This window comes from Melanotaenia boesemani, chromosome 24 (assembly GCF_017639745.1).
Source record: "Melanotaenia boesemani isolate fMelBoe1 chromosome 24, fMelBoe1.pri, whole genome shotgun sequence".
Classification (NCBI taxonomy): domain Eukaryota; kingdom Metazoa; phylum Chordata; class Actinopteri; order Atheriniformes; family Melanotaeniidae; genus Melanotaenia; species Melanotaenia boesemani.
In genome coordinates this window covers 11,238,886-11,264,741 of record NC_055705.1, presented here as the reverse complement: position 1 = coordinate 11,264,741, position 25,856 = coordinate 11,238,886, and the positions used below count along the sequence as shown (strand labels likewise).

At 39.4% G+C, this 25,856-nt stretch overlaps 1 protein-coding gene across 1 annotated transcript; it reads left to right on the top strand.

The window, feature by feature from the left end:
* Nucleotides 1-4,668: 4,668 nt before the first annotated feature.
* On the top strand, nt 4,669-25,197 carry mrps9 (mitochondrial ribosomal protein S9). Its single transcript, XM_041978641.1, has 11 exons — nt 4,669-4,776; nt 6,150-6,332; nt 16,194-16,256; nt 18,160-18,190; nt 18,283-18,362; nt 21,901-21,986; nt 22,092-22,167; nt 22,279-22,447; nt 23,516-23,624; nt 24,210-24,379; nt 24,910-25,197. The coding sequence occupies exons 1-11, from the start codon at nt 4,678-4,680 to the stop codon at nt 24,999-25,001; spliced, it is 1,158 nt and encodes a 385-aa protein (XP_041834575.1). The 5' UTR covers nt 4,669-4,677; the 3' UTR covers nt 25,002-25,197.
* Nucleotides 25,198-25,856: the final 659 nt, after the last annotated feature.

Below are 25,856 nucleotides of genomic sequence, written 5' to 3'. Positions count from 1 at the left end.
AGCTTGGTTTAAGTATTTTAGTATTGTTGCTGATTATGTTATCACAATGCAAGGTGTCAAACATCAGCACCATCATGCAGCCAGAAATTAGCTTTATCCCCATTTTTATAGGAGTCAGTAAAATAGAATCATGTGTTTTTTTGTTTTTTTTTTGGCAACTGCTAAATTTTAAGAACAAAAGAAAAGCCAGATAGAAATTGGGATGAGAGCTTAAATTGAATAGATAAAAATATGGAACTCAGACATGGATTAAACATAGAAATTAAATAAAAAATTAAAGTAAAGATGGCAGTGAGACTGGGAATAATAGTATGAGCGGGAATAAAATAGAAAATGTGGGGAAAATGGGAACACCACTATCTACGGTATAACAATAATAATAATAAAATGAAGTTGGAAATTTGCTTGAATTTGAGCACTTAGGTACTTTACACCAACTTTACTGTGAGCTCAGTAAGATAAATGTAACCCTTGTCAGTATTATTATTTTCTTTTCCTCGCTGATGTGAAGAAGACACTGAGTTAGAATAAATTTTAAATGTCTTATATACATGTGCAACATACAGAGTTTGCTGTGCAGTTGCTAGATCAACACGTGCATCATATAAAAATGCATCTAAGCACATGTGATTCACAGTTTAATGACCACTTAGACTTAAATCCACCCTGTTGTGATGTATTGTGGAGTACTGGAGATCCCTCCACCACAGCACTAAGGGTAAATAAGTATGTTTAAAAGAGCAAATGAGCTTGAGCAAAGTGGCCCTTTGAGTCCCCATGTTTGTGGTTTGTGGAGTAACCATAATGGATTCTTTAGAGACGTGAACGGTTTATAGGCATGACAGCCATGTTTCAGCACGATGGGCTTATCCCAACGCAAGGCGCTAAGGATATTAGGGAATCAGCATAAAGCAGCATGGAAATGATGACTGGAGCAAAGCCTCAACTCACTGGTATTATAAGCTTTCAATTCTCCAGCACTCATCCTTGGGAAAGAGGGGGGGAAGGAGTGGACTTGGCAAAGCTCCACAGTGTGATATCCTCCATTATTTCTTGCTCCATCGCTGTTTTAGCCACACATTTAAGAGGATGTCTCTCAATCACAGGATTGGGGCAAATTGAGCGGAGGTCAATGTCACCTGTTGTTGTGCTTTTTCTTTTCTTTTTTTTTTTTTTGAGTGTTGGAATCCCTGTTGTCCATATGGAAGAGCTGGAGAGGAGCCAATCCTCTACTGCTTGGCACTGAGTTACAGCCTCATGTGAAGCATTAAACACACCCATAAGGTTCCCTAAATTAAATCCTTCATAGCTTCAGAGCAAAGTCGACACTTTCACAGCTTGTTTGTTTCCCATTTACAAGGTGTGCATACTTATTTAAAAAAAACAAATGGATGGATGCTGCATGGTGTACCTGAGTCCACTGTAAGCTCACCAAACAAACATCTCCACCCCACGGTGGCTCTCTTGTCAGAGACAGGCCACAGCAGAAGGATGATTAATGTCCCACCTCTCACCCCCCACTATGAATTAGAGACCACGGGTCGAAACTATTTTTCTTGGTGAGCAGGAGAACGCTTGTGGCGAAAAAACGGGGCAAACACTGTTTATCATCTGCCTGACGACAGCCTCCTCGGGGCAAATTAACCACGCGGCCGTATCGACTGGCACGGGCCAGGAGTCTGTGCCCCTTCACTTTGATTAATCTCCCCGTGTTCCTGTTCCAACTCTATCAAAGTAATCTAAGTGAAGACACACAGCATTGATCTGTAAACACAGCATACTACTGTACAAAGCACACACAGCAGTCACTGGGCTTTGCACAAAGTCCTGTGTCCTGAAAAAATCTCCAATATGCAAATTTACCAGCTCTGACAACACTCTGTAAGAGTAAATTAGGTTAATAAGTACACAAATACATATAAACTGAGAAAGGAACTTTTTTATTTCTGTTTACCTGAACTATTTAGGATTGTGTGGTTTTGTTTGGACAGCAAAGTTTCAGCTCAAATGACAATTTTCAATGTCAACGAAATCAAAATGGCAAATAATTGTCAGATAGACATCATATTTTCCCCAACCACTGTTTCTCCCTTTGGTATTTTTATTCTTATAAACAAGTCAGTTTGTTCATCTTTATCTCTAAAGAAAGAAACATTACATCACCTCAGATCATGCTGGACTGATAGGCGTACTATATTATCTGAAACTGTTTTTGCTGTGTATTGTTCAATAATTTATTTAGTTTTCTTTGATTCTGAAAATCAAGTTTTCTTTTGTCAATTTCATTTTGAGATCTGAAGTTTTTCATGTCTGACTTCCTCTGTTACAGCATTATTCCCATAATAGTACTTTCAAACACTATGTTTTTTATTTACTTTTGTAATTTTGTTTGTTTATTTTTTTAATGCTGCCTTTTTTTATATGCTCATTACTGGATTTTTAAAGTTGTTTTACTGGATTCAATTTTTTTTATGTTATTTTATTTTATTTTATTTTATTATGTAACAATTTTAGTCATTCATTAGACAATGGTGGTAGCATCATCAATGGGGTCTGTTTTGCTGCTTGTGGACAAGGATGTGGAACAATGATTAATTAAACCATCACATTTTGAAGGAAAATATTTAGACATTTGTCCTTGAACTGTGGGAAAGTGTCATGAGACAACCTGATTTAACACTCTAATTCTACTAATACAATTTAAAGAAGAATAAAGTTTATGGTTTGAAGTTGGATTTTGAACCATATTTGATTGTAAATAAAAAGAGCTGAAGTTTGCAGTTTATGTGAGGAAACCCACCAGAACTGAATCTGTTCCATAAAGGATTGAACTATTGCTGCTCAAGAGAATGTTTTTTAGTCAAATAAGTCATATAGCTGAGTTCAGACAGAAAAACAGCAATGGAACAACAGGCTGCTGCAAAATCAGCTATACGGCTGATTTTTTAAATTATTATTATTATTATTCCAGCCTTCAGAGTTAGGCTGAGGTGGCAGCTTGAGCTCATGTAGTCCAGGAATCCACACAAAATGTTGTGGTAATCCATCTCTGCACCAACTGCAGCGCATATGCAAAACAATCTGTTTATTTTTAGACTCGCCAATGTGTTTGGCAGACAAGCAGTGAACATTTAAATTGTATTATTTCTGATAAGACATGTGGATTTGCTCCTTTTAAATCCTTTGGTGTGACAGATACAGTACATAGAAGGCAGATGGTGCTTGCACAGAGCTTGTATTACAGCGAACAGACTATCAGTGCAACATTTTATTTTCTGCTGAGCCACAGTAGTATCCTGTAATATACCTGTTTTGTTTTATTTTATTTTATCTTATTTTTTTATTTATGCACATTTCAGACAGTGAAGTTGCCATTTTAATGGATTTTTTCAGTAGAAAAACAAGTTTGCTTCTTTTATAAGATTTTTCCAGGGACAGTTTTTAATTTGCAACTTTAATCAGCATCATGAGGAACAGATTTGGTATGCACGGTTTACAGCAAAGTTTGCATTTAGCAGCACAATTTGTTCCCCTCTGCAACAAAACCAAACACAAGTTTCCAATTAACTGGGATGTGATTTGGACTGCTGTCAATGATTTTGGCACAATGATTTTGGATAGTGGCACAACTGCAATATTACCACTGGAATTACATGTTTTCTTCATTGTTCTTGTTTGTACTCTCAGGCAGATTTGCCAGCTGATAACTTGGATTATTCAGTTAATTTAGTCTTTTTTCACATTCCTCAACAAGAAATCACTGGAAGGTGTTCAAGTTGTACAGAATGCCGCTGAAAGGCTCCTAACTAAATATTCAAACTACTCATGTCACCATGTTGTTAGCTCAGCTACAATGGCTCCCAATCCACTATAGTACATTAAAAATTTCTAGTTTTAACATAGAACTCTGCTTGTCTGCATTATATCTGTGAACTTTTGCAGCCATATGTCCCGAGCAGATCTCTGAGGTCATGTGATCAGAATTTGCTAGCTGTGCAGCATACCCAGGTTAAAAACCAAAGGTGAAAAAGCTTTTGCAGCAGTGGCTCCTATTCTCTGGAATTTTCTTCATCGTGATTTGAGAGTTGCAGACTTAGTAATCTAGTTTTAAAAGCAGTTAAAACTTATTTTTTTAAATTAGCTTTTGTCCAAACTTTTTTTTCTCATGTTTGTTTTGTTTTATTGTGAAGCACCTTGCAATCATTTATCTTATTTATAAAGGCTTACTTATTTACTTACTAATTCTCCTATCTCTATGTGGTCTGCTCAATCTGCTCAAGATAAAAAATACAAAACTTAAAAAATAAATAAAAAAAAACATTTTATATTTATTATTAATATAGATTTTATCAGAAACTACTACAGCTGATGTCACATTTTTATTATTTACTAAATAATATGCACAAATTGATACATGGATAAAATTAACTACAAAGTAGATATTCATAACTATCTATCTATTAAGCAATTATTATTATTATTATTATTATTTATCACTCATTTACAAAGTATAATGGAAGTGCTATTATTATCATAATTTTTTTCCTTTATTATGAAAATATCTTTGTTTACAAGGACAAAGATAGAACATATAAATATTATTATCATCATTATAGTAAGGTTTAGTACGTCTTGACGCGTGCTTACTTCCGCCGTAGACGTAATACGTCAGTAAAGATGGCGGCGTCCCGTGTGCGAACTGTGGGTTCGTTTCTAAGGAAATGTGGGAATTGCAGGTCAAGTCTAAACGTTGTTTCCTTGCAGTTAAGCCAACAGGTAAGTACCGATTAAATGTTTAACGAAGTTCCCTTTTCTCCCCTTTAGACAACCAGGAAATGATTTACATGATGAAATACCAACGTCCTTGAGTTAGCATCTTGTTAGCCGAATCTGGCTTAACAAATGCGTCAAACCAGAGCATTTTAACCTAAAAATTGTTTAAATATGGAGTGTGGATGTTGTCACTACTTTATTTAAAGTATTAAACGTCCTCACTACAGTTCGGCTGTTCTTATGTACTTCTCCGGTTTTCTGCATGTGTTTATATGTGTGTATATGTATATATTTACTTTATTTATTTTTATTTCGAACTAAAATGTCAAACAATGTAAAACCAAATCAAAGTTCGAAAAGAGTTTTGGACTCAATTAAATACTTAACTAGTCCAAAGCCATTTTGTCAATAACTTAAATATGGACACTCTCGTAGCATTTCATAAGGATATTGAAGCAAAACACAAACTATAACACACAATGATAGTAGTACCCTGTCATAAAAAATCATAATATACAATACAATATCCATTGTTTTCAATAAGCCTCATTGGTTGTTTCATACCTTTTTAATTATATAAATTTTTTATCATTTGTTTAAGTCTACCTATTGTTTGACATCTTTTAATGTCCTCACTGCAGCTGTTCCAAAGTGTAAACCGCAGCTGTTTGTTGGGAAAAACTTTTGGATACTATTTGGCACTTGATCATTTTTAAATCTATATATGATTTGAACAATTTTTAAATTGACCAGAAAGGAGGTTCAAATAACTGAGTCTAAAACCTAAACATGCTAAACCATGATTGGACATTATATTTTTATTTCACAGTGGTCGATTTATAAATTAAATATTTAGTGGCTGCTTCTACATCTATCTAATGTTGACTGTGGCATATCCACAGTGTGTCACATCGGATATGCAAGGCCAGAGTATCCGAGTAACTGCAAAACTATACAGTTTTTAATGAGTTAATCATAGCACATGTTTGAGTTCTTAAAAATGTTCTCCCTGTGTAAATCAGGTCAAACATATTTAACACAAAATATGAGTTTTAACTCAGAATATGTTTTTTTTTTCTTTTCTTTTGAAGACTGACTGAAGACTTTTGAAGAATTTATTGTTGCCTTATATGGGTTCCTACACACTTTGACACAATAAGTTATGTATGGTAGTATGGAGGAACAGTACAAATTGTACAATGATGACTGATATAAAACCTCTTGGATTTTTATAAAGAACTGAAAATGATTTAGAGATTTTTAATTTAATATAGTTTATATGTTTTTTTGCAGCTCAATTTCTCATCTCGATATTTGGAAGGTTACACAGCTAATAGAACATGCGTGACAATAACACTGTTATTCCCCATTGCTAGGTGCTTAGGAGGCAGATATGCATGAGTTCTATCCTCTGGAAGAAGAATCTGGTGGCCACAGGGCCGGAGAAGTTCACCATGGAGTTCATCCAGAAGCAGATAGAGGAGTTTGATATTGGGAAACGCCATCTGGCCAACATGATGGGAGAAGACCCTGAGAACTTCACCCAGGAGGACATAGATGTGAGTAAACACATTACATATTGCCAGGCCTGCTCTTTAAAACAGTTTTGGAGCTCTGATATGATGATTTTGATCTTGAAGTGGCTTATGAATACAAACCCATTTGAAATACATTAAATAGCTTCTAAACTTAAGGGAGCTAATTGAAAGTGAGGCCATTTCCTTAAGATTCTGAATGCTGAGGAAGAACACATCAATTTAGGATTAGCATTTTTCCTTATTGGTTGCAGTTGTTGTGATACTGACCATGCATTTTCTCCTTAAACAAACATCTTTGGCTTAGCTAGAAATTTGACTGTTAAGTCTTGACTAAACAGTCATCATAGTGTCTCAAAGCAGCCCTGTAATGTGTGATTTTTAGAGGTTCGTGGTGGTCGGCAGATGAAACACACAAAGTCAGAGTGCTAGAATAAATGTGTCAGGTTTATTCCCCGCAGCTCATGACACTCATCATTACATCTCAATGGGTTCAGCCTTATAAGCATAGCATAGCTTGCCCTACCTTTGACACGGACTGGAGAGCCAACAATCCCGGTAGAGTGGCTTAGAAAACCCCGGCTGGGCGTTCGTACGTAACCCGCAGCAGACTCTACCGAGATGTGGGATTTCCCCGTCTTTATACTTATTTAGAAAAAACACAACATCGCATGAGAGAGAGGATGGCCGGTCCTTCCCACAGGCGAGGATGAGTCCTGAGATCCTGTCTTGTAAACATATTTACAAGACACCCTTTTCTCACCCTTCCAAAGATAGGCAGTTACACAGTTCCCAAAACAAGCAGAATAATATAACATGCAGGTGGTCACTTGGGAACAAGCAGTTATATAACACCAATAGTATACAGATGGTCATTTTAGGACACAAATTAGATATTCCCATATCATTCCACCTCTGGCCTAAAATGGCCTTAATTCATAAAACCTTCACCTTCCCAGATAACATCATCATCTTCAGTATGGCCAGGAGCATGTTGATACTCCTGGCAGATAGTATTGACCCAATGACACACGAAATCTAACAACTCCATTCGCGTGGCAAATACATCATTGTGCACCCATCGATCTTGATTACTCCAGTGCATATAAGTGAACTGATCTACATCAGTATCTGTATCCACAGTTACATGATAACACATTGTTCCATAAGGTCCATCTTCTGCTAAAATATGTATGTGCATCATATGGTCCTAGACAATCGTTGTTTAATCCGGCGTATATAAAGACATGTTAATACATTGCATAGCGTCAATACACATAAAATAGCCACAAGAATCAATAATGGTGGAGCTACATATGTTCTAGCGGTGACAGACATTCCTGAAAAAATGTCCCACCAGTGATGAGCACTGTCCATCTCCACCATCCTTGCTGCATGCAAAACCTGTTCCCGGTTAACTAGAGTTGTTACTAAGGCACGGGTAACATTCTGAGAATGGCTAGACATAATATCTTTAAGATCACGGGAGCGAGACAGTGCACTTTGGAAACGCTCCAGAGAAATTCGCCATGGTAGGTGTAACACTTTCCACTGGACAGCCGTCAGATGAGATTCTGTGGTAAAGTTAGTCAACCTGTAAGTTACATTGTGCCAATGCCATAGGTGTAAACCTTTTAAACAACCTGAGAACGGTACAGTAGGCAACTGAGTATGGTTGTGAGTAGTAGCTACGCAAAGGGTGTTGGGGCCCACTTGCCATAGCATGTCGCTAGCTGGTTCTATAAACCATTCACACAGTGCCGTGTCTCCTGTAAAGCATGGATTTCTATACCCTTTAGATAAGAGGCAGGCTTGGCCTCGATCAGTAGTTTCACAGTCCGTCAGGTCATACGTGTGATTGGTTTGGGGACTAAACCATTCACCGTAAGTTCTCAAAAACATATACTTATTATGTACGATCAATGGTAATACCTGAAACTTACAGATGGTGATTACTTGAGTAACATTCCACTGTATCCAACTTACTGTACACATGGTCATATTACATCGAGTCTGTTCAGGTTTTATTTGTAACCATAAAGCATCAGATATATCAAACAATCGTCTCCATTCATTTGGGTTAGGTGTAGTTATTACCCGTACAAACCTCTCCTCCTGTAGTCGGGAATATATCACCTGTAAACCACACACAGTTGCATCAATAGCTTTGGTTACATTTATTAAAACATCGGCAGTGTCATTAAACAATCTAGTTTGCCATTTCAACTGTTGTTGTAAAATGATTGCAGTCTCTTTTTATGGTCCTATAGGGACCGGCATCCAGTTCCCCAGGCGATGAACGGCCTGGCTAGCTTTATTTCCAGTGTTGGGCAACATTGTCCAAGTGATTTCTCCTGTTCGAACCACAGCGTGTGCTTTTTCCTGGCAGGTCGTCACCAGTGGAGCTGTATGATTTTTAATTACTAGTTCCTTTGGCAATGCGTCCACTGGGTAAATAAAAGGGTTAGTCCGATTATCTATGGTTGTAGCATTTCTTAACTGATAAATTGGCAATGTAACAGGCCTCATTGTTGTTGCGTTCCTCCAGCCCATTCGAAACTGAACCACTTCCTCCATCGACTGGTGGGGGGTCATCGCAGTGACGGTGAGGGCAGCTAGCAGCATGCCCCAGCAGGCAGCACCACCAGGTCTCAGGCGGGCCCTAGCGAGGATCCTTCTGCGTCCCCTCCTTATTGGATCTTCCAATCAACCTCCTCCACTCCCACTCAGACATCCACCAGGCACACCAGGCTGAAAGAGACACATGACTTCAGAAGAATATAGCACACAGCATTAGTCTTTTAAATCCAAATCCCCCTTGACCTCTAGTAGTAAACACCTGTGGTGTTGTTATTTCTTGCACCATTGTCATATTACATGGTTTTATTACCAGCTGAGCTATTTTGTCACCTTTAGTGACCACAAACGGTTCAGCAGCTATATTTACTTGTCAGGTCCAAAACCTGCTGAGCCGTGGCTCGCAGTGGAATTTAGCATCATTTTGTTTTTTCCACATTTTAACACTTTCGCACCATGACCATTTGAGTGAGTGGTGTCACTCCTTCTGCAAGGGGTCTGTTATTAATTTGTTTAACCACCTCTGGTAAATTGCGCTTCCAATTATCTAAACTATTATCACCTGAGGCTTTCCTCAGTGAGGATTTTAATAATCCATTTAGTCTTTCAATTAACTCATAACTCATCTACCTCTGCCAGAGCCACGATCACACAACTGGACTAAGTCAACCACTTACTGCAACCTATAACTGTCGCTCTGATACTATATATCATATAATTATACAATATTTGTATCCTTTGCACATCATTCAACATTCTGTATCATCTTTGCACATCCTTTATTTACATAGTCATCATCTTGCCACTGCACTTTATCTGCCAATCCACTCTGGATTTCTATCTTTATTTTATTTCTATTTTTATTCCACTTTTACTTCTATTTTTTATTCTGTCTAACCCTGCTGCTTGTGGGTGATATGGAATGTGATAAATCCATTCTACATGGTTTTCCCATAACGTTGCCTTTTGATTACTAAATTTACAGGGGTGAACTATCAATACTCCAGAATAAGTATCTACAGCAGTACATGCATATTTACAGTTCTGTGAGACTGGCAATGGTCCAGTAAAATCCATCTGCCAGATTTTCTAATTCTCTTATCATCCCTTGTACAGCAGAAGCAGGTCTGTCTACAGCATTTAACATTAATGTCAACACCAGGGGTCTGTAATGTGGAGGACTGGTTTTTATCAGCTGATCCCGTACTGATTTGGGCACATTCATATCAGCCCATGCATCAGCCGTTCCCAGAAACACTCCTGCCCTCATCATTAACTGAGCCATATCCTCAGTCTGGCGACGACGGGTCACTGGTTTTGCCTGATACCAGTCTAACCCTTCAGCCTCGTCCCAGACATCCTCATCCCACTTCATGGGATCCCAACTAGCATCCTCCCGTACCCGTGCAGCCACGGTACGGACTTTGGCAGGGTCAGTACGGCGGGGCGGTCTCCTCCGCATTTGCCACCGAGTCTGAGCCAATCCCACCAAAGCTTTGTTCAAACAGTGATTCAGTGCGTCTTTCTCTGCCTGCATTTTCATTACTTCTTGCCTGGCTAAAGACAGCTGTGTTTCCAACTGTTCTTTTTTCTCCTGCGATACACGCCATGCTGATGCACAAAACCACGCACGCCTCTGAATCCCCCCCAACGGGGATGTCGGAGGAACAACAATTTCTTTAAGCACAGGCAATGCAGCCGCTAGAGAGCCGTCCTTTACAGCATCTCCCCACGGCTCGGGACGACCACCGCCGTCCCGCAGACAGAGCGCAACTTCACTCCATTCGCCAGTCCAACCTGGCACATCAGATTGCTCCACGGCGGGAGGCTTCTTCATAAACATTTCCGCAGCCACCAAATAACATCAATTACAATGTATTAATTGTTCGTGACGCCAATAATGTAATGTGTGATTTTTAGAGGTTCGTGGTGGTCGGCAGATGAAACACACAAAGTCAGAGTGCTAGAATAAATGTGTCAGGTTTATTCCCCGCAGCTCATGACACTCATCATTACATCTCAATGGGTTCAGCCTTATAAGCATAGCATAGCTTGCCCTACCTTTGACACGGACTGGAGAGCCAACAATCCCGGTAGAGTGGCTTAGAAAACCCCGGCTGGGCGTTCGTACGTAACCCGCAGCAGACTCTACCGAGATGTGGGATTTCCCCGTCTTTATACTTATTTAGAAAAAACACAACATCGCATGAGAGAGAGGATGGCCGGTCCTTCCCACAGGCGAGGATGAGTCCTGAGATCCTGTCTTGTAAACATATTTACAAGACACCCTTTTCTCACCCTTCCAAAGATAGGCAGTTACACAGTTCCCAAAACAAGCAGAATAATATAACATGCAGGTGGTCACTTGGGAACAAGCAGTTATATAACACCAATAGTATACAGATGGTCATTTTAGGACACAAATTAGATATTCCCATATCAAGCCCAAACCATGATGCTACCTCCACATACTTCACAGTGAAGAGTGTTTTTGGAGGGCAGTGCTTTCCTGAATAGTCTCCTGTAGTCCTTATCACTCATATTCAGTGTTTTTTTTTAAAATTATGGATACATGAACAAGGGTTTTGAAGAAGTTTAGCAATTTCTGTAAGTATTTTGTGGTTACCCTTGGTGTATTTGTCACATCTTTGAAGATTACTTGTTGTGCATTTGGTGTGATCTTTGTAGGGCATGGACTCTTAAGAGAAAAGTAAAAGCCTGGACTTGAAATTCAGCATTATGGGTAAAGTGCATCATTTAACTAAATCCTTCAAAAATAGCTGCCATAATATGGGATATTCCTGGATAGATTGACAGGGATGTAATTAGACAGTGTTTAGCCGACACATTGCAGCAATTCACAGAAATGCTGCAGGATGGGTTAATTTCCATCCAGGAGTAGATCATTTTTCCTATTCACCTCTGAAAAGCAGCTCCAGACTGACTGTGGCTGTGAGCTGCATTTGTAAGCTAAATTTCAGAGTAATTCTATGTGTAAATGCAGCCAAAATAATTAAGAGACACAATAAAAATGCAACATGTCAAAAATCTGAAGGACTGACTGGATTTATATCAGTTTGAAACGTGTCAATCCTGCTGAAAACAAAGGTTAAAGGCATGGCTTGTTAAATATTAAGACCATTACAGAAGTTGGATATCAAACCAGAATCTAAAGAGATTCTTTTAGACTTAAAAATTTCCATCTTTTCCTACTGTTGTCTTAAGGCTTTAAGAGATCTTTTGGAGCTTCAACATGTAAAGCTTTGAACAGGAGGACAAGGATCTTAAACTTAATTCTGAACCTGATGGATAGCCAGTGAAAGGAAATAAAGACTGGAGTAATGTGCAACCTTCTGGATATCTTAGTGAAGCACATAGCAGCTGCATTCTGGACCATTTGTCGACCGTTGATTTGTATACAAAGAGTATTGATGTAATTCAGAAGAAATGACACAAGAGTGTTCACAATATTTTTTTTTTTTTCAGAACTAATTTGAATTATTTTCTGAATTGATTAAAAACAGGAGCTTAGCTGTTGATTAGATGCTCAAGCCCTGACTCATGGAAACACCAAAACTACTCAAAGGTAGTTTTTATTTTGTACAATGTACAGTTCCCATGACAATGGAATAGCCAATAGTACAGTAATCCATCTCTCAGTCAGTGGAAAGTTCAATTAAAGACCCAGTCATGGATGGGAAAAAATACTGTCAAATACTGTACAACAGGTGCAATAAAAAAAAAAACAACAATACACATTATATAATTCTAGTTAATACCCAAAACACAGAGATGCACCTTAAAGAGATGAGGTCTCATGTTTGTCTGCTCCATGTGTATAAACCCCACTTATGTCAAGCACATAAAGAAGGGTTTCCCTCAGTTTGAAAATATGAAGTTTAGGCCCTGAATTGCTTTGAATTTCCTGAAATTGCATTCAGTTTGTCTGGATTTGGTTCGCTCTGTCATGATGTTTTCCATTGTAGCTCTTCTCTGTGACTTTAACGGCACAAATCATTCTGTCTGTCTTAGTATCAGCCTTTACCTGACCCTAAAACAGCTCTTTGAGAGATTTTTAGTGTTAAGGGTTCCCCATTTAGTTGGCTCACTTTAAACTGATCACTAAAAAAGTTAAACAAAGGAGATGATCGGATATTTTGGGAATGGCTAGAAGATCTGTTGCATCTCATCTCTCTAGCTTTTTTTAGTGAAAGGGCTGTTTCATATGTGGATCGCACATGAGTTAAACATATAAACAGAAGCTTTTTCTCACCTTATTGGGCAAAAGTTTCACTTTTAGTGTGTTTGTGCTTACTGGTCTGCAGCCGATCGATCAGGAACAAATATCTACATTTTGACACATTTAAACTATAGACAGAGATGACAGCGTTGGTTGATTCAAATATAAAACAAATATCCAGTAATCAGCTGTAAAAAAACAACAAAAATGTCTCAGGCAGGACTTTGTTTCACATTGTCTCTAAACAGATGGTCACCATCATAACCATCAGTGGTTCCTCGTGGCAGCAGGCAGGTGTGGCCACCTAATCCACTGCATCATTGATATTAGTAACACCCTCAAACACACATCAACACGCTTATTTGAGATTTTGGCAAAACTTCAGCCTGTGCTGCTCCAGCCATTTAACTCCATCTCCTTCTCATCCCCACACCAAGTCCCAAGTGCCCCTCTGGAATAATGAAGAGAGCTATCAGCGCCAGGCTGTGAAAGCCAAAGCGACAGCTAGCAGCCCAAACCTGGATGTGTGGAGCATAAGAGGAAAATCTGGGAGGACTGGAGATGTGTGATGTGCTGTTGCTCATAAATCTCAATGCTCTTGTTTGGAGTCCAGCCTTTTCAGGTGTGACGGTGATAAAGACCCAGGAAAAATCAAAAAGATGTTTACAGCCAGCAGGGACCAACACCTTGAACAGACCCATAAATATCTCTGTCACTAGTGGAGACAGTGAAACAGACTTTCTTTTTTTTTATTTTTTTTTATCTCATAAATTGGTAGAAAATAGTCTTTGTGGGACTCATTGCTGTTGTAAGTGTTTAAGTCAAAGAGTAAATCTGCTGCTTATGAAGTAGGGCTGGAACAACTAGTCAAAAATAATGTATGAACTACGAGGGGACTGAAAGAAACATTCAAAAAGGAAGTAGCAGCTTTTTTCCTGCTGCAGACTTGGACGGAGGGTGAATCTGTGAAGCTTACAGAGGATTGCGCGGACTTTAATTTTACTGAAGAGGAGAGGGGCAGCAGCTCAGAAGGTGTGGGATAACAATGACCTTATGGCAGGACAGGAGTGGAGTGTTTAGGCTTCTGCAGGAGTTATACCTGTACAGTGAGTGCTTCGAGGTCTACTTCAGATTGAACCCACCACTGAAAAACAAACTTAAAGAAACATTTTGAAAACACATCGTTCTTCTCAATGATGAAAAAAAAACACACCTTGTGCAAAATAAGAAAAATATTTCAACTTGCATTATGACAATTATTTTTAAACAAAACAAGTAAGATATGTGCATCCTATCCTTATTAAAACAGGCTTAGATGATGTTCTCCCAGCACCTGTTATCTTGTCAATTAATTAGATCGTGGAATGGCCAATATCTGATATTTCATTTTTAAGCCGATATCAGCCGATACCAATATCATGCCAATAATATCGTGCATCTTTACTTTCGCCGTATGAGGCCCGGCATTGTCATCCAGGAGGAACCCATGACCCTACTGCACTAGCATATGGTCTGGCAGTAGGTCTAAAGATTTCGTCCTGATAATCGATCTCCACAGTGCCAGGAAGTGAAAACAGAGCCCACTATAGCGTGTCTGTCCCCAAACCACACTCATGAGGTCTGTTTCTGACCTTTTGGTCAGAGGCATTTGAACCAGTGGCCTGTTGGTGGTCATTCTTTATGACTCTAGCTGTGCTCATTCTGTTTTTCTGTGCACAAAGGAGATACCAGACCCACTGATGGGTTAAGGCCCTGTCCAACTCTGCTATAGTAACTGTCTGTTTCCTGATGTCTCCTCCACACTTTTGAGACTTTGCTGGGAGGCACAGCAAACCTGCCAATGGCACGTATTGATGTGGCATCCTGGAGTAGCTGGACTGCCTGTACAACCTTTGTACGGTCCAGGTATAACCTCAGTAGTGGCACTGACCCTATCCAAATGCAAAACTGGTGGAAAACAGTCAAAAAATACTTTATTAATCCCTTAAGGGAAAATAAAATGGTTTTGATCTGTAAATGATAAAAAGAAATTATCTTTTGCTGGACCAAAATGAGAAACAAAGAAATGCTGAAAGTCTTACAAACATTTGGCTGATTTCTGCTAACTGTTTCAGCTCTACAAGATGGGAAGCCTTTTCGTGTGGTTTCTGTGGATTTAAACATTCTTTCTCGGCTAAATTTTTCATCTTTTTGCCACATGTGCCATCTTGTTGCAGCTTTTTATATAACCCCTACATTTTCCCACGTGGCAGAGATTTTCTCTGCTAACTTATACAAGCGACAGCTTCTCCTCTTTCTTCCTCTGTCACTCCATCTTCGTCCCTCAGGGATCTTCCCCATATTATGTCGACTCTGTGGAGTCGCACAGGTGTGTCTTCATCTGTTCCCTGCTCCTCTCTGCCTGTCTCCCCAACCCTCTTTTTCTTTTTACCCTTTAACTTCTCCTCACTTGTCTTCCTCTTCCTGCCTCTCACACCTTTCGAGAGCACTTTTTTTTCCTTTCTTTATGCTTTCCGTCGTTTTGACAACGTTAAAGGCAGCAACCTGCTCCCCACGAGCAGCACCTGCTGCCTCACTAATTGAGCCGACAGAGAGGGGAGGGGGAAAAAAAAGAGGAAGAGGAGCGGCAAGATGGCAAGATGGAGGAAGAGGGAGATGAGCAGGTTGTGGTGATGAGTGTGGCAGGGCCAACACATTTCTTATCTGCCTCTCTTCTCGCACACACACACATTTACAGCACCATCTGTAGCCCTGCTAATAACACACACACAGATCAGAGCCTGAACTCGGAGTGAACTGTTGGACGTCCACAGTGTCCTCTGCTCGCTGTCAACAAAGCCAAAAACTTGTCTTTTTCTGCTTGTTTTCTCCTCTAACTCCACAGTAACACACACACACACTAATCACACAATCACACACTTCTCGTTTGCCTTTCCTTGAACCCATAAACAGCTTGCATCCTCTTCTTTTTTCAGTTTAATCGCCGTTTGGACATGTCGGCATTGTCATGGTCTGCCATCATCTCTCAAACTGTTGTTTCTTTTTCTGTTTTTCTTTCTCACCCACAGAGGAGCGTCGCTTACCTCTTCCCCTCCGGCCTGTTTGAGAAGAAGGCTCGGCCCCTCATGAAGGTGAGACCCTGAGTTCATTATTATCTGTTAACTTTAAACCTTGAATTAACTTTAGTTATTCCTATTTCATGGGCTGTGCAGGAGACAAGAACAAGGCAGGGCAAACTTATTTGTATAGCACAATTCATGCACAAGGCAATTTAAAGTGTTTAACAAAGACAAACAAAATGGAAAAATACACTTTTAAAATTTAAGAAGAAATTAAATAAAAGCATAAAATGAGCAGATATAATTTATTAAAGTGCATTCTTGCACTTGCTTGGTTCTGACCATGGTAATACTGAGCAAACCTGTCCCTGACAACCTGATGGGTCTGAATGCTTCATAACCAAGAAGCAAATCTAAGATGCACTTAAGCCTGAGAGCATTCAGTGCCATTAACAGGATTTTAAAGTCTATCTTTTTACACACAAAGAGCCTGTGCAGTGATTAAAGAACTGCTGTGATATTATCTCTTCTGCTGGTGTTGGTTTTCTTTGAGACCAACAAATACACCATTACAGTAATCGGAAGTTTTTCTATGCCTTGCTTTAATAAAACTACCTTGATTCTTACTATGTTATTAAGGTGGTAATAGGCTAGTTTAGCAGTCTTTTACCGGCCCATAATTACAGCTAGATTTCTGGCTCAATCTGTAGTTTTTAGCTTCATGAAGTCAAATTGAATAGATATATAATCTTTCATTTTTGTGACCAAAATCGATTACTTCTGTCTTTTCAGCAATGAGCTGAAAGAAATTCTGGCTCATCCACTTGTTGAATAGATGGCTACTCTCACTCAGTGACTATTGGAAACTATAGTCATGCGATGACACTGATTTAGAGTTGAGTGTCATCAGCATAAGTGTTGTAGCAGATGTTGTAATAGTGACAGATATATAATCTGGACTAGGGGAATCATATATCGAACAATAGTGGTCCAAGAATGGAGTCCCTGCATATGATCTTTTTTTCACTCAGATTCAGAAATAAAACCAAGTAGTCCCAATCTGTCAAGTAAACTTTGAGCTAATTTAGCAGAATACTAACAAGTTGCACCCACTTTTTTAGTCTATCTAGCAGGATCTTACAGTTAGCTGTATTGAATGGAGCAGCAGTAATACCAAGACTGAAGTGAACAAAACATGCCCCTAACAGCCTATTTTTGCTCAACGTAGACAGACGGATATGCAGATGGACAGACAGTTTTGTCTTTCTCCTGCGTTGGTTATGCACGTAATTATAATTTCGTTGCACTTTTGCTGCAATGACAATAAAGTTCTATTTTAATTTGGTCTATTTTCACGGAGCTTAGTTATCCGTTGCTTCATGCAGTAAACAGAGCAATACCACTGGAAATTAGGGGGGCAGTGCTGAGCAGAATAGCTGACATGTGACCAGCAAAAGAAACAAATCAGAGAAGAAGAGGAACAAAAAGAAAAATAGAGTAGAAGAAGAATGAAAATGAGGACAACTGTAGAAATTGCACAAGCTTATGAAGAAACACTGAATGTTTAGGGTGTGTCGGGCTGTTGGAAAGAACTTTATAGCGATGCATTACCGCCGTCAACTGGTGTATGAAACTGACGTCGGCTCGCAGGAGTGAACTCTGAACTTAGCACTGCCCACTAGTGGAGGAATTGACTTAACCATGGCAAGGTTATTGATGCATGGAAGTATGTAGATGGCGACGCATGACAACGTTTGAAATGGACGTCTCTATTTACGTACGTAAGGGAGCATAGATGGGCCTTTAGTCTAAAGAAAATAAAGAATAAAAAACTCTTTTTATTTGTGTATATCAACAGAGTAATTTGTTGGCCACAAATGCTTCTTTTGTTATTTTATTGTTTTGCACATGGGGGGGAAAAAAAAATCAAAGCTCAACTATTTAAATTCACATATTTGTCTTTTCTTATCATCAGCATCCTGATGAAATCTTTCCGAAGCAGAGAGGTATGTGATATCTGCACCTCCTCACATTGGTGTTTCCACATCGTGAAACCTGCTGCTGAGTTTTTTTTGTTTTTGTTTTTTTTTCTGTCAAGCTGTCCAGTGGGGTGCAGACAGACGGCCTTTCCACTTCCTGTTTTACACCGGCAAGCAGTCTTACTACTCCCTCATGCATGTGAGTACAGCAGGCAAATCCCCTGCTCTTCCTCACCTGCACCCTCGAGTCATGTCTTATTCAGAAGGAGGAGCTCAAGAGGAGATTTTAACTCCTCAGACAGGCAGCTTGGAGGTCAGAGGTGGTTCAGTCGGGTTGATGTTGTCAGAAAATGTCACTTGGTGTCCTGATGCAGAATAACTGATAGATTGAGCTCCAAGATGTGCGACTGTTTGGTTATAATAATAGAAATGAAAGCCACCATTTGGCTCCATTCTTGTCTCTTTAGGAGTGCAATGTAGAGATGTGTCTTGATTTTTTAAGTATTAAACAGTGAAATAATTTATCCTGCTCTCTCATTGCCTTTAAAGTTTATTTACCTGAATTGCTCCTGAAATTGCATGCAGTTTGTCTAGATTATATTTAATGCTGCTGGTGGTGTAATGGTGTATGGGGATATTTTCTTGGCACCCCTCAGTCCCCTTAGTACCACCTCAGCAAGTTTTAAACGTTGTTTCTACGTCCATCCATTTATGAACAATGACCACCCAGTACTTTAAAAGGGACCTAATAAGGTGGCCTGTGAATGTACAAATAAAACATCATGTGTAACAGACGTCCTTTACTAAATAGATTGAATAAGTTTGTACTTTTTAAGTTGCGGGCAGCTTATGTGGTTCCTGTACAACAAAGGAGCAACAACTGTGTTGTTGATGACATGAAGTGATGTAGCTTTAAAATTTTTATTTGAACGATACAGAAAATGTCACTTTTATTGAAGAAAAAAAAACATGTTTTGTTGAAAGCTGGAGAAAAATAAACCTTTTTTTATGTCTGGATTCAGAATCCATTTAAGATGCAGAATGTCTGGCTTGTTGGTGAGTCTGGGTGGGGTCCTCCTCCTCTACACCACCTCTCTTTCCTGTTTAACCTTTTTAGTGTTTTCCTTTGACCCTGTTGCAGACAAGAGGTGTGTGTGCTTATAATACACACAGAGTATGATATCTAAATCTTTGTCCCAGCTTCCACCTTTTACACATAGACTCGTGCACACTGGTTTGCCCTGCAGCAGCAGCCAGCACCCCCCACTGCTGGTTTAAATGGAACATCAGACATGTCTAACAGCTTGTGCTGCCTGTCTGCATGATCGCAGGCTCAGTCCGTTTCCTCTGCCTTTGGTGTTTTTCTGCTCCTTTTTCCTACCTTCCACCTTTTTCCATGTCTGATATTTCCTCGTTGTATTCCAAGATTTTCTCCCGTCATACACACCTGCCTAAGGAACGTCACCAGCAGGGGGCGGTGGCGTGTAAATCAACCGTCCTGCTCGGCTGCTCTCCAGCATGGTACATTAACCTGCTCGCTGCTCCACTGAGCTCTTTTATAGCCACAACCCACAGCAACCTGAAAAACACCTTCCTCTTTGACATTAACTACATGCTAACCTGCAAACGCATAAATACACACCACTTCCTTTCTGCCTTCTGGTCAAATTTCTCCAGCTTTAATGCATCAGTATTTTTAGCTCTGAACCTAAAGGTGTTTTTATGGATATTATTGAACAGGAAGAATGGGCCCACTGCTCTCCTTTTATCCAGCCGATCCCTGCAAATTACTCCTCATCATTGTAGGAGCAACCGCTCGCAAATGTGTAATTCGGGCTACATATCCTAACCTCTCTCCTCTTGATTTTATATTACACTTCCTTTTTTGCCTAAAAAAAAAAAAAGAAATCAGTTTTTGCTTGATGTTTGCTTTCACCCCCCCTTTCTTCCCTCCTCCTGCACCCCTCTGTAGCTGGTCAGAGTGGCAGCGGATTAGGCACACTCTATCAAGAAGGAATTAAACATCTGGTGAATAATTGACGGGGAAATGAGTTCTCACCCAGGCGCAGGCTGGCTGAGGTGGGGGGTTTCTGCCTTAGGGATGTGGACCCCCCCCCCCAAAAAAATCCTCTGTCTGTCTGGGCCCATCAGCACAATGCTTCCATGCAGTGTTGATACTGCAACGTCATCTCTTTAATTTCATATAATGCCACATACATGTATACATGTTGCACATACATGTACAGTGCAGGTCTTTGCATCATTTCAGAGCTAAAAATTATATGAATCTGTTTCAAGTTTACAAAGCATCATAAATGTCACAAGTCCAAAAAAGAAATGTCTTAAAAATCTCACTGTTCACCATTAATGTTAGCAGAATCACTTATCCATACACCAGAATATTTCAGGTTTTTTTTATCCTCTTCATTGGACATCACCATAATTAGACCAGCATAAAGTTTTAAACTAATATGACTTATAGCTGACAAGCCATGACACATCAAATTGTGATAACAAAGATAATCTGAGTAAATACAAAAAGCACTTTTTAAATAATGATTTAATTTAAAGGGATAAAACCATCCAAACATACCTGTCTCTTTGTGATAGTCATTTTCCCCTTAATCTAACAAAGTGGTTGTGCCACTCTTGGTGACTCCATTTCTAATCAAGCCCTTGTGATAACTGGCAATGATCCTTCACATTGTGGAGGAATTTTGGTCCATTCTTCTTTGTAGAATTGTTTTAATTCAACCATGTTGGAAGATTTTCATGCATGAACGGTCTCTTAAAGGTGATTCTACAGCATCTTCATCAGATTTAAGTCCAGACTTTGACTAGACCACCCCCAAGAGTTCATTTTGAGTTTTTTTAAGCTATTTAGAAGTGGACTTGCTTGTGTGCTTCGAATCATTGTACAGCTGCATAACATTGAGCTTAAAGTCACAAAATAATGATAGGACATTCTCCTTCAGGACTTTTTAATATATAGCCAAATTCATAGATCTTTTAAATACAGCCAGCAGTCCATGTCCTGAAGCGGCAAAGCAGCCCAGACCATCACACTACCACCACCATGTTTGACAGCCATTTTTTCTGAAATGCCGCTAGTTTTACAGCCTTCTAAAAGAATGTTTCATAGAAGAATATCTTCCCACAAGTCTTGAGGATCATCGTAATCTTTTTTTTTTAATGTGAGACAGGTCTTTGTTCTTTTTGATCAGCTTCTCCCATTTTTCTTCTTCCTTCTCCCCATTGTTATTTGCTCAGTCTTGTTTTTATTGTTTATTCACAAAAAAATATATTTAAAAGGTGAATGAGGCCTGCAGTGTTTTAGATGTTCTGAGTTTTTTTCTGGCCTTCTGGATGAGTCGATGCGCTCTTGGTGTAATTTTGATTGGCCAGCCACTCCTAGGAAGGTTTACTATTGCTCCATGTTTGTCCATTTGTGACCAATGGCTTTTACTGTGGTTTGTTGGAGTTCCAAAGCCTTAGAAATGGCTTTGTAACCCTTTCCAGTCAATGATTTTGTTTCTCATCCATTAAATTTGTGATTTATTGCTTTTTGAGATCTTTTAGCCTACTTCAAGCTTTTTGTATTTACTCTGGTTATTTTTGTCTGATATTAAAACGTGTTCACAGTACTGTGTATTGTATTTGAATGTTGGGCTATACAATCTAAATAAAGGTAAAAAAAAAAATAGACCAAATTGAAATTAATGTCTGGTGTGTTTTAGGAACTCTATGGTAAAATATTGAATGTAGAGAAGCACCAAGATCATCTGAGAGCCAAAGGACTCTTTTCTACGGAAGTCAAGCCAATGTAAGTAGAGGAAGAGTCCAAAGAGAAGTCTTTTAAGGTGTTTTTTTCCAAGTCGTGATTTCATGGCCTCAAGGAAAATTAAAATATTCCTCCTGTGTCCATTAGCTCTCTTGGAACAAGCAGGTGGTTAACAAAAGAGGAGGTGGAGACATTATTAGTGGAGACCATCACTACTCATGATGTAAGAACAACCTATCTTCTCTTTCAGTGTTTTTGTCATTCAGCAATTACAGGACTTGAGGCTGCAGAAAAGGAATTTGACATGTTTTTTTGTGTGTGTTTTTCTCTTCAGTATGATCATTTCACCCAGCTGATGCAGCGCCTGCTGTCCATGCCTTACTGCAGCATGGAGGAACAGTTCGTCCTGCGTTTCAGACAGCAGCTGGAGGCTCAGTCCCAGTATCAAACTGTACCACCGCTGCAGAAGGATGACAAAGGCGTGGCCTTCAGCACTGCGGATGGTAGGAACATATCAGTGGTTCATTTAAACACAGAGAATTTTGGGGGGGTTCTTTTGTGTTTGTTTGCCATTAATTTCTATCAGTTTATTCACCCATTCTTCAAAATAATTTGGGTATATTTCCTTGTAAATTTGCCATTATAACAAATATTCTAAACGCTGTGCTCCATTTGAGAGTTTTCAGTCAAACCAGTATATACAACATCCACAACGGAGAGAGGCAGCACCCTCTCGTTGTGTCCCAGCAGGTTTTTTTTTTTCAATGACCCTGGTAAAAAAAACAGAATGCAACGATTTGCAAATCTCATAAACCCAAATTTTATCCAAAGATGGACCTGGACTCCTAAAAGTTACTGAATTCTGTTATTTAAAAAAAACCTAAATCTGTTATAAAAGTTATGCTTTTATAGCAGATGCACTATTTGGCATTGTCTTGCTGAAATTTGGAAGAAAAAAATAAATTAAAGCATTATCAGGATTTTGCTCTAAAACCTTTCAGCTCTGCACTTCTGTACAGATGCAGACCTTTAAACTCAATTCAGAGAATGTTCCATCCATGATTTCTAAAAAGTCTGTGTTCAACACAAGCAGATACACAACTAGCTAAATTTTACTTACATGACACACTGGGATGAACGAATGGCTCAAAGATCATCTGTTTTTTTTTTTATTGGCAAAGAAAACCACAAGGCAGAAACTCAAACATAACAGAAAAATTAAATTAAAAAAAACTCAACAGTGTATAACAATGAGACATAGAAAGTTATAAAATGTTAATGTAAAAGTATCTCAAGACAGCAATAGAGCCAGACCATAAAGATTCAAAACAACAGAAAAAGTAACACAATAACTCACAACAGCTTTAAGGAGATTTAAAATGGCTTCAGAGAAACTTAAAAGAACCACAAAGCAGTTCTGTGTTCTCAAAACAACTTCATGTGATGTGATAGTTTATTGTGATTTATAGCTAAATTCAGCTCCTGAATTCAGTGATGAGCTGTAACACAAAATGTTTGACAAATGTTTTCAAAAAAACAAGAAAATTTAACACATTTCTGTTCATTTCCAGGTCGGAGGAAGACGTCTACCTCGTCGGTCGTTCTTCGAGACTGCGGTTCCGGACGCATCACCATCAACGACCAAGATTACACCCACTACTTCCCCGTCCTACAAGACAGGTAAGAGGGCCGTGGTAAACCTTTCCACCTCACGGCTTCTCTGCTGCTTCATCCACTGATACCATTTCCCTTAAAATGCAAGACATGATGTGCTGTACTCACCACGTACACCCACCCCCTCCCAAAAATTAAAAAGCAGCTTTTTCACTCTTCACAGCATCGCCTCGTTTTTTATTTATCTCCTTGTAGTAAGTTAATTACACAGTTGAGTGATTGTGTGTGAGTGTCCAGAGCTGGTGTTGTCACGCAGTGTGAGGACGGGCTGTAATTGGAGCAGAGAGGTGACAATTGACTTTGTCAGCATCCACAGGCCATTCAGGCTGAGACGCCATCCAGAACACAGACACTCCTGAGTCCTGCTGAGTCAGAAGTTACTCTCAGATTGTAAAAAGAAAGCTTTTCACAGTGTCAGGATCCTCTGTGCTCATCTGAAAAGTCACCTAGCCAGACATTAAATTAGCTAAGCCCCCCACTGTTGATACCACTATCTGTTAAATAGCACACTCTCCTGCTCGACCAATTCAAGCACGCGTCATCTTTTCACTCTGTTTTGTTATCTCTCCATCGTTTTCTTCTTCCTCTCAGAGAGCAGCTGATGTTCCCGCTTCAGTTCACGGGCACGCTGAGCCGCTTCGACCTCCAATGCACCGTGAGCGGCGGCGGTAGGTCCAGCCAGGCGGGGGCGCTGCGGCTCGCCATCTCCTACGCGCTGCTCAGCTTCCTGTCGCAGCAGGAGGGGGAGATGATGAGACAGGGTGAGTAGCCACATTTTGTCTAGATGTTACCGTGTGCAGGAAGTTGATATTGACTTGTTCAGTTTTAAGATGGGAAAAGGAGAAGAGACAAAACTCAAGATCTTACATGAAGAGAGAGAATGACTAAATAAAGGATGTCTGAAAAAAATGTCACATTAGTCCTACACTGTAATTTATGACCAAGTTCTACACAAGCCAGAACAACCTCTGATGTTCTGTTACAGTGTCTGTTCTCTGCAGTTTTATTCTTATACAAGGTATTGATGTTAAGGTGCAGGTTTAGAGGTTTTAGGTTAGGTTTTAGATTTTTCCATGCTCCAACACCAGATTCAAGTTAACAGCATGTTAAGCTCTGCCCAAACATATTGACCAATCCATCTGATTCAGGTGTGCAGCAGGAAACTTCCAAAACCTGCAGGACAGCGGCCCTCGAGGACCAACTTTGGACACCCATGAGAAACATGGTCTCAAGAACTACAAGGAATTTATATAAGAACTTAAAAACTAACTGAAACCTGTTTTCTCTTCAGCTGGCCTGTTAACACCTGACCCAAGACTGACAGAGAGGAAGAAACCAGGCCAGGAGGGGGCAAGACGTAAGTTCACTTGGAAGAAACGCTGAGGAGGACAATGTCACCTGATGTTGAACTTTAACATGGTCAATTGGGACCAGATGAGCAGCTTCTCGCTGTGTATTGGTCACAACTGCAGTGAGCTCCCTCGGCCAGCAGGTGGAGCTGTGGTCTAAGAAATAAATGCATTGTTTGTCCGTGTAAATGAATAAATTAAAGATTTTCATATATAAAAAAAAACTCAATATACCATTGGTTCTTTGAGTCATCCTTTAGTATATTTTTAAAGTTATTGCATTCTTTGTAAGCATTTCTGCTTTTTCAGTGTGGAAATACATGTTTGTATTTTAATCAGTTTAACAGTGTTGACAAAGAACTGTTTAATCGAAATAATGGTTTGTTTTTCAAAAACATCGGTGGCGTTTTCTGTATTAAAATCAGTAAGCGCCTACATTACCCACAATGCAACACTAACACCACGGCTGCAGCGCTAGCTTAAGCAGCTAAAGCAAAGTAACATCAAGCCTTTGGAAGAAACGACAACGGTTATATAAATCATGTAATCTCCGTTTTAATCGCAAATCTAAGATATTTGTAATAATTTACTTTTTTAAAATGAAAAAAAAAAAAAAAATTTATTGCTGATGAACTTGTCCGGCAACGTTGATGAACCAACTGAAACCAGATTGTGATTTTTTTTCTTTTTTTTTAAGGTTGATTGTTTTTCTTTTATATTATTAAGGTGTCAAGTCAAAATTTAAGGAATTTATAGAGATGCAGATATTTACAAGTCAATGCACGCTGGTTCCTCGCTTTGAGCTATAGCAAGCTTCAGCCACCAGATGTCACCAAATACGCATAAATGTGGAACAGGTGCGCCCGCTAATTATAACACAACCTCCTTC

Coding starts and splice junctions, on each gene's coding strand:
- mrps9 (XM_041978641.1), top strand. CDS start 4,678: ATGGCGGCGTCCCGTGTGCGAACTGTGGGTTCGTTTCTAAGGAAATGT. Junction 22,168..22,278: donor AGACCATCACTACTCATGAT/GTAAGAACAACC, acceptor TTTTCTCTTCAG/TATGATCATTTCACCCAGCT. Junction 23,625..24,209: donor TTCCCCGTCCTACAAGACAG/GTAAGAGGGCCG, acceptor TCTTCCTCTCAG/AGAGCAGCTGATGTTCCCGC.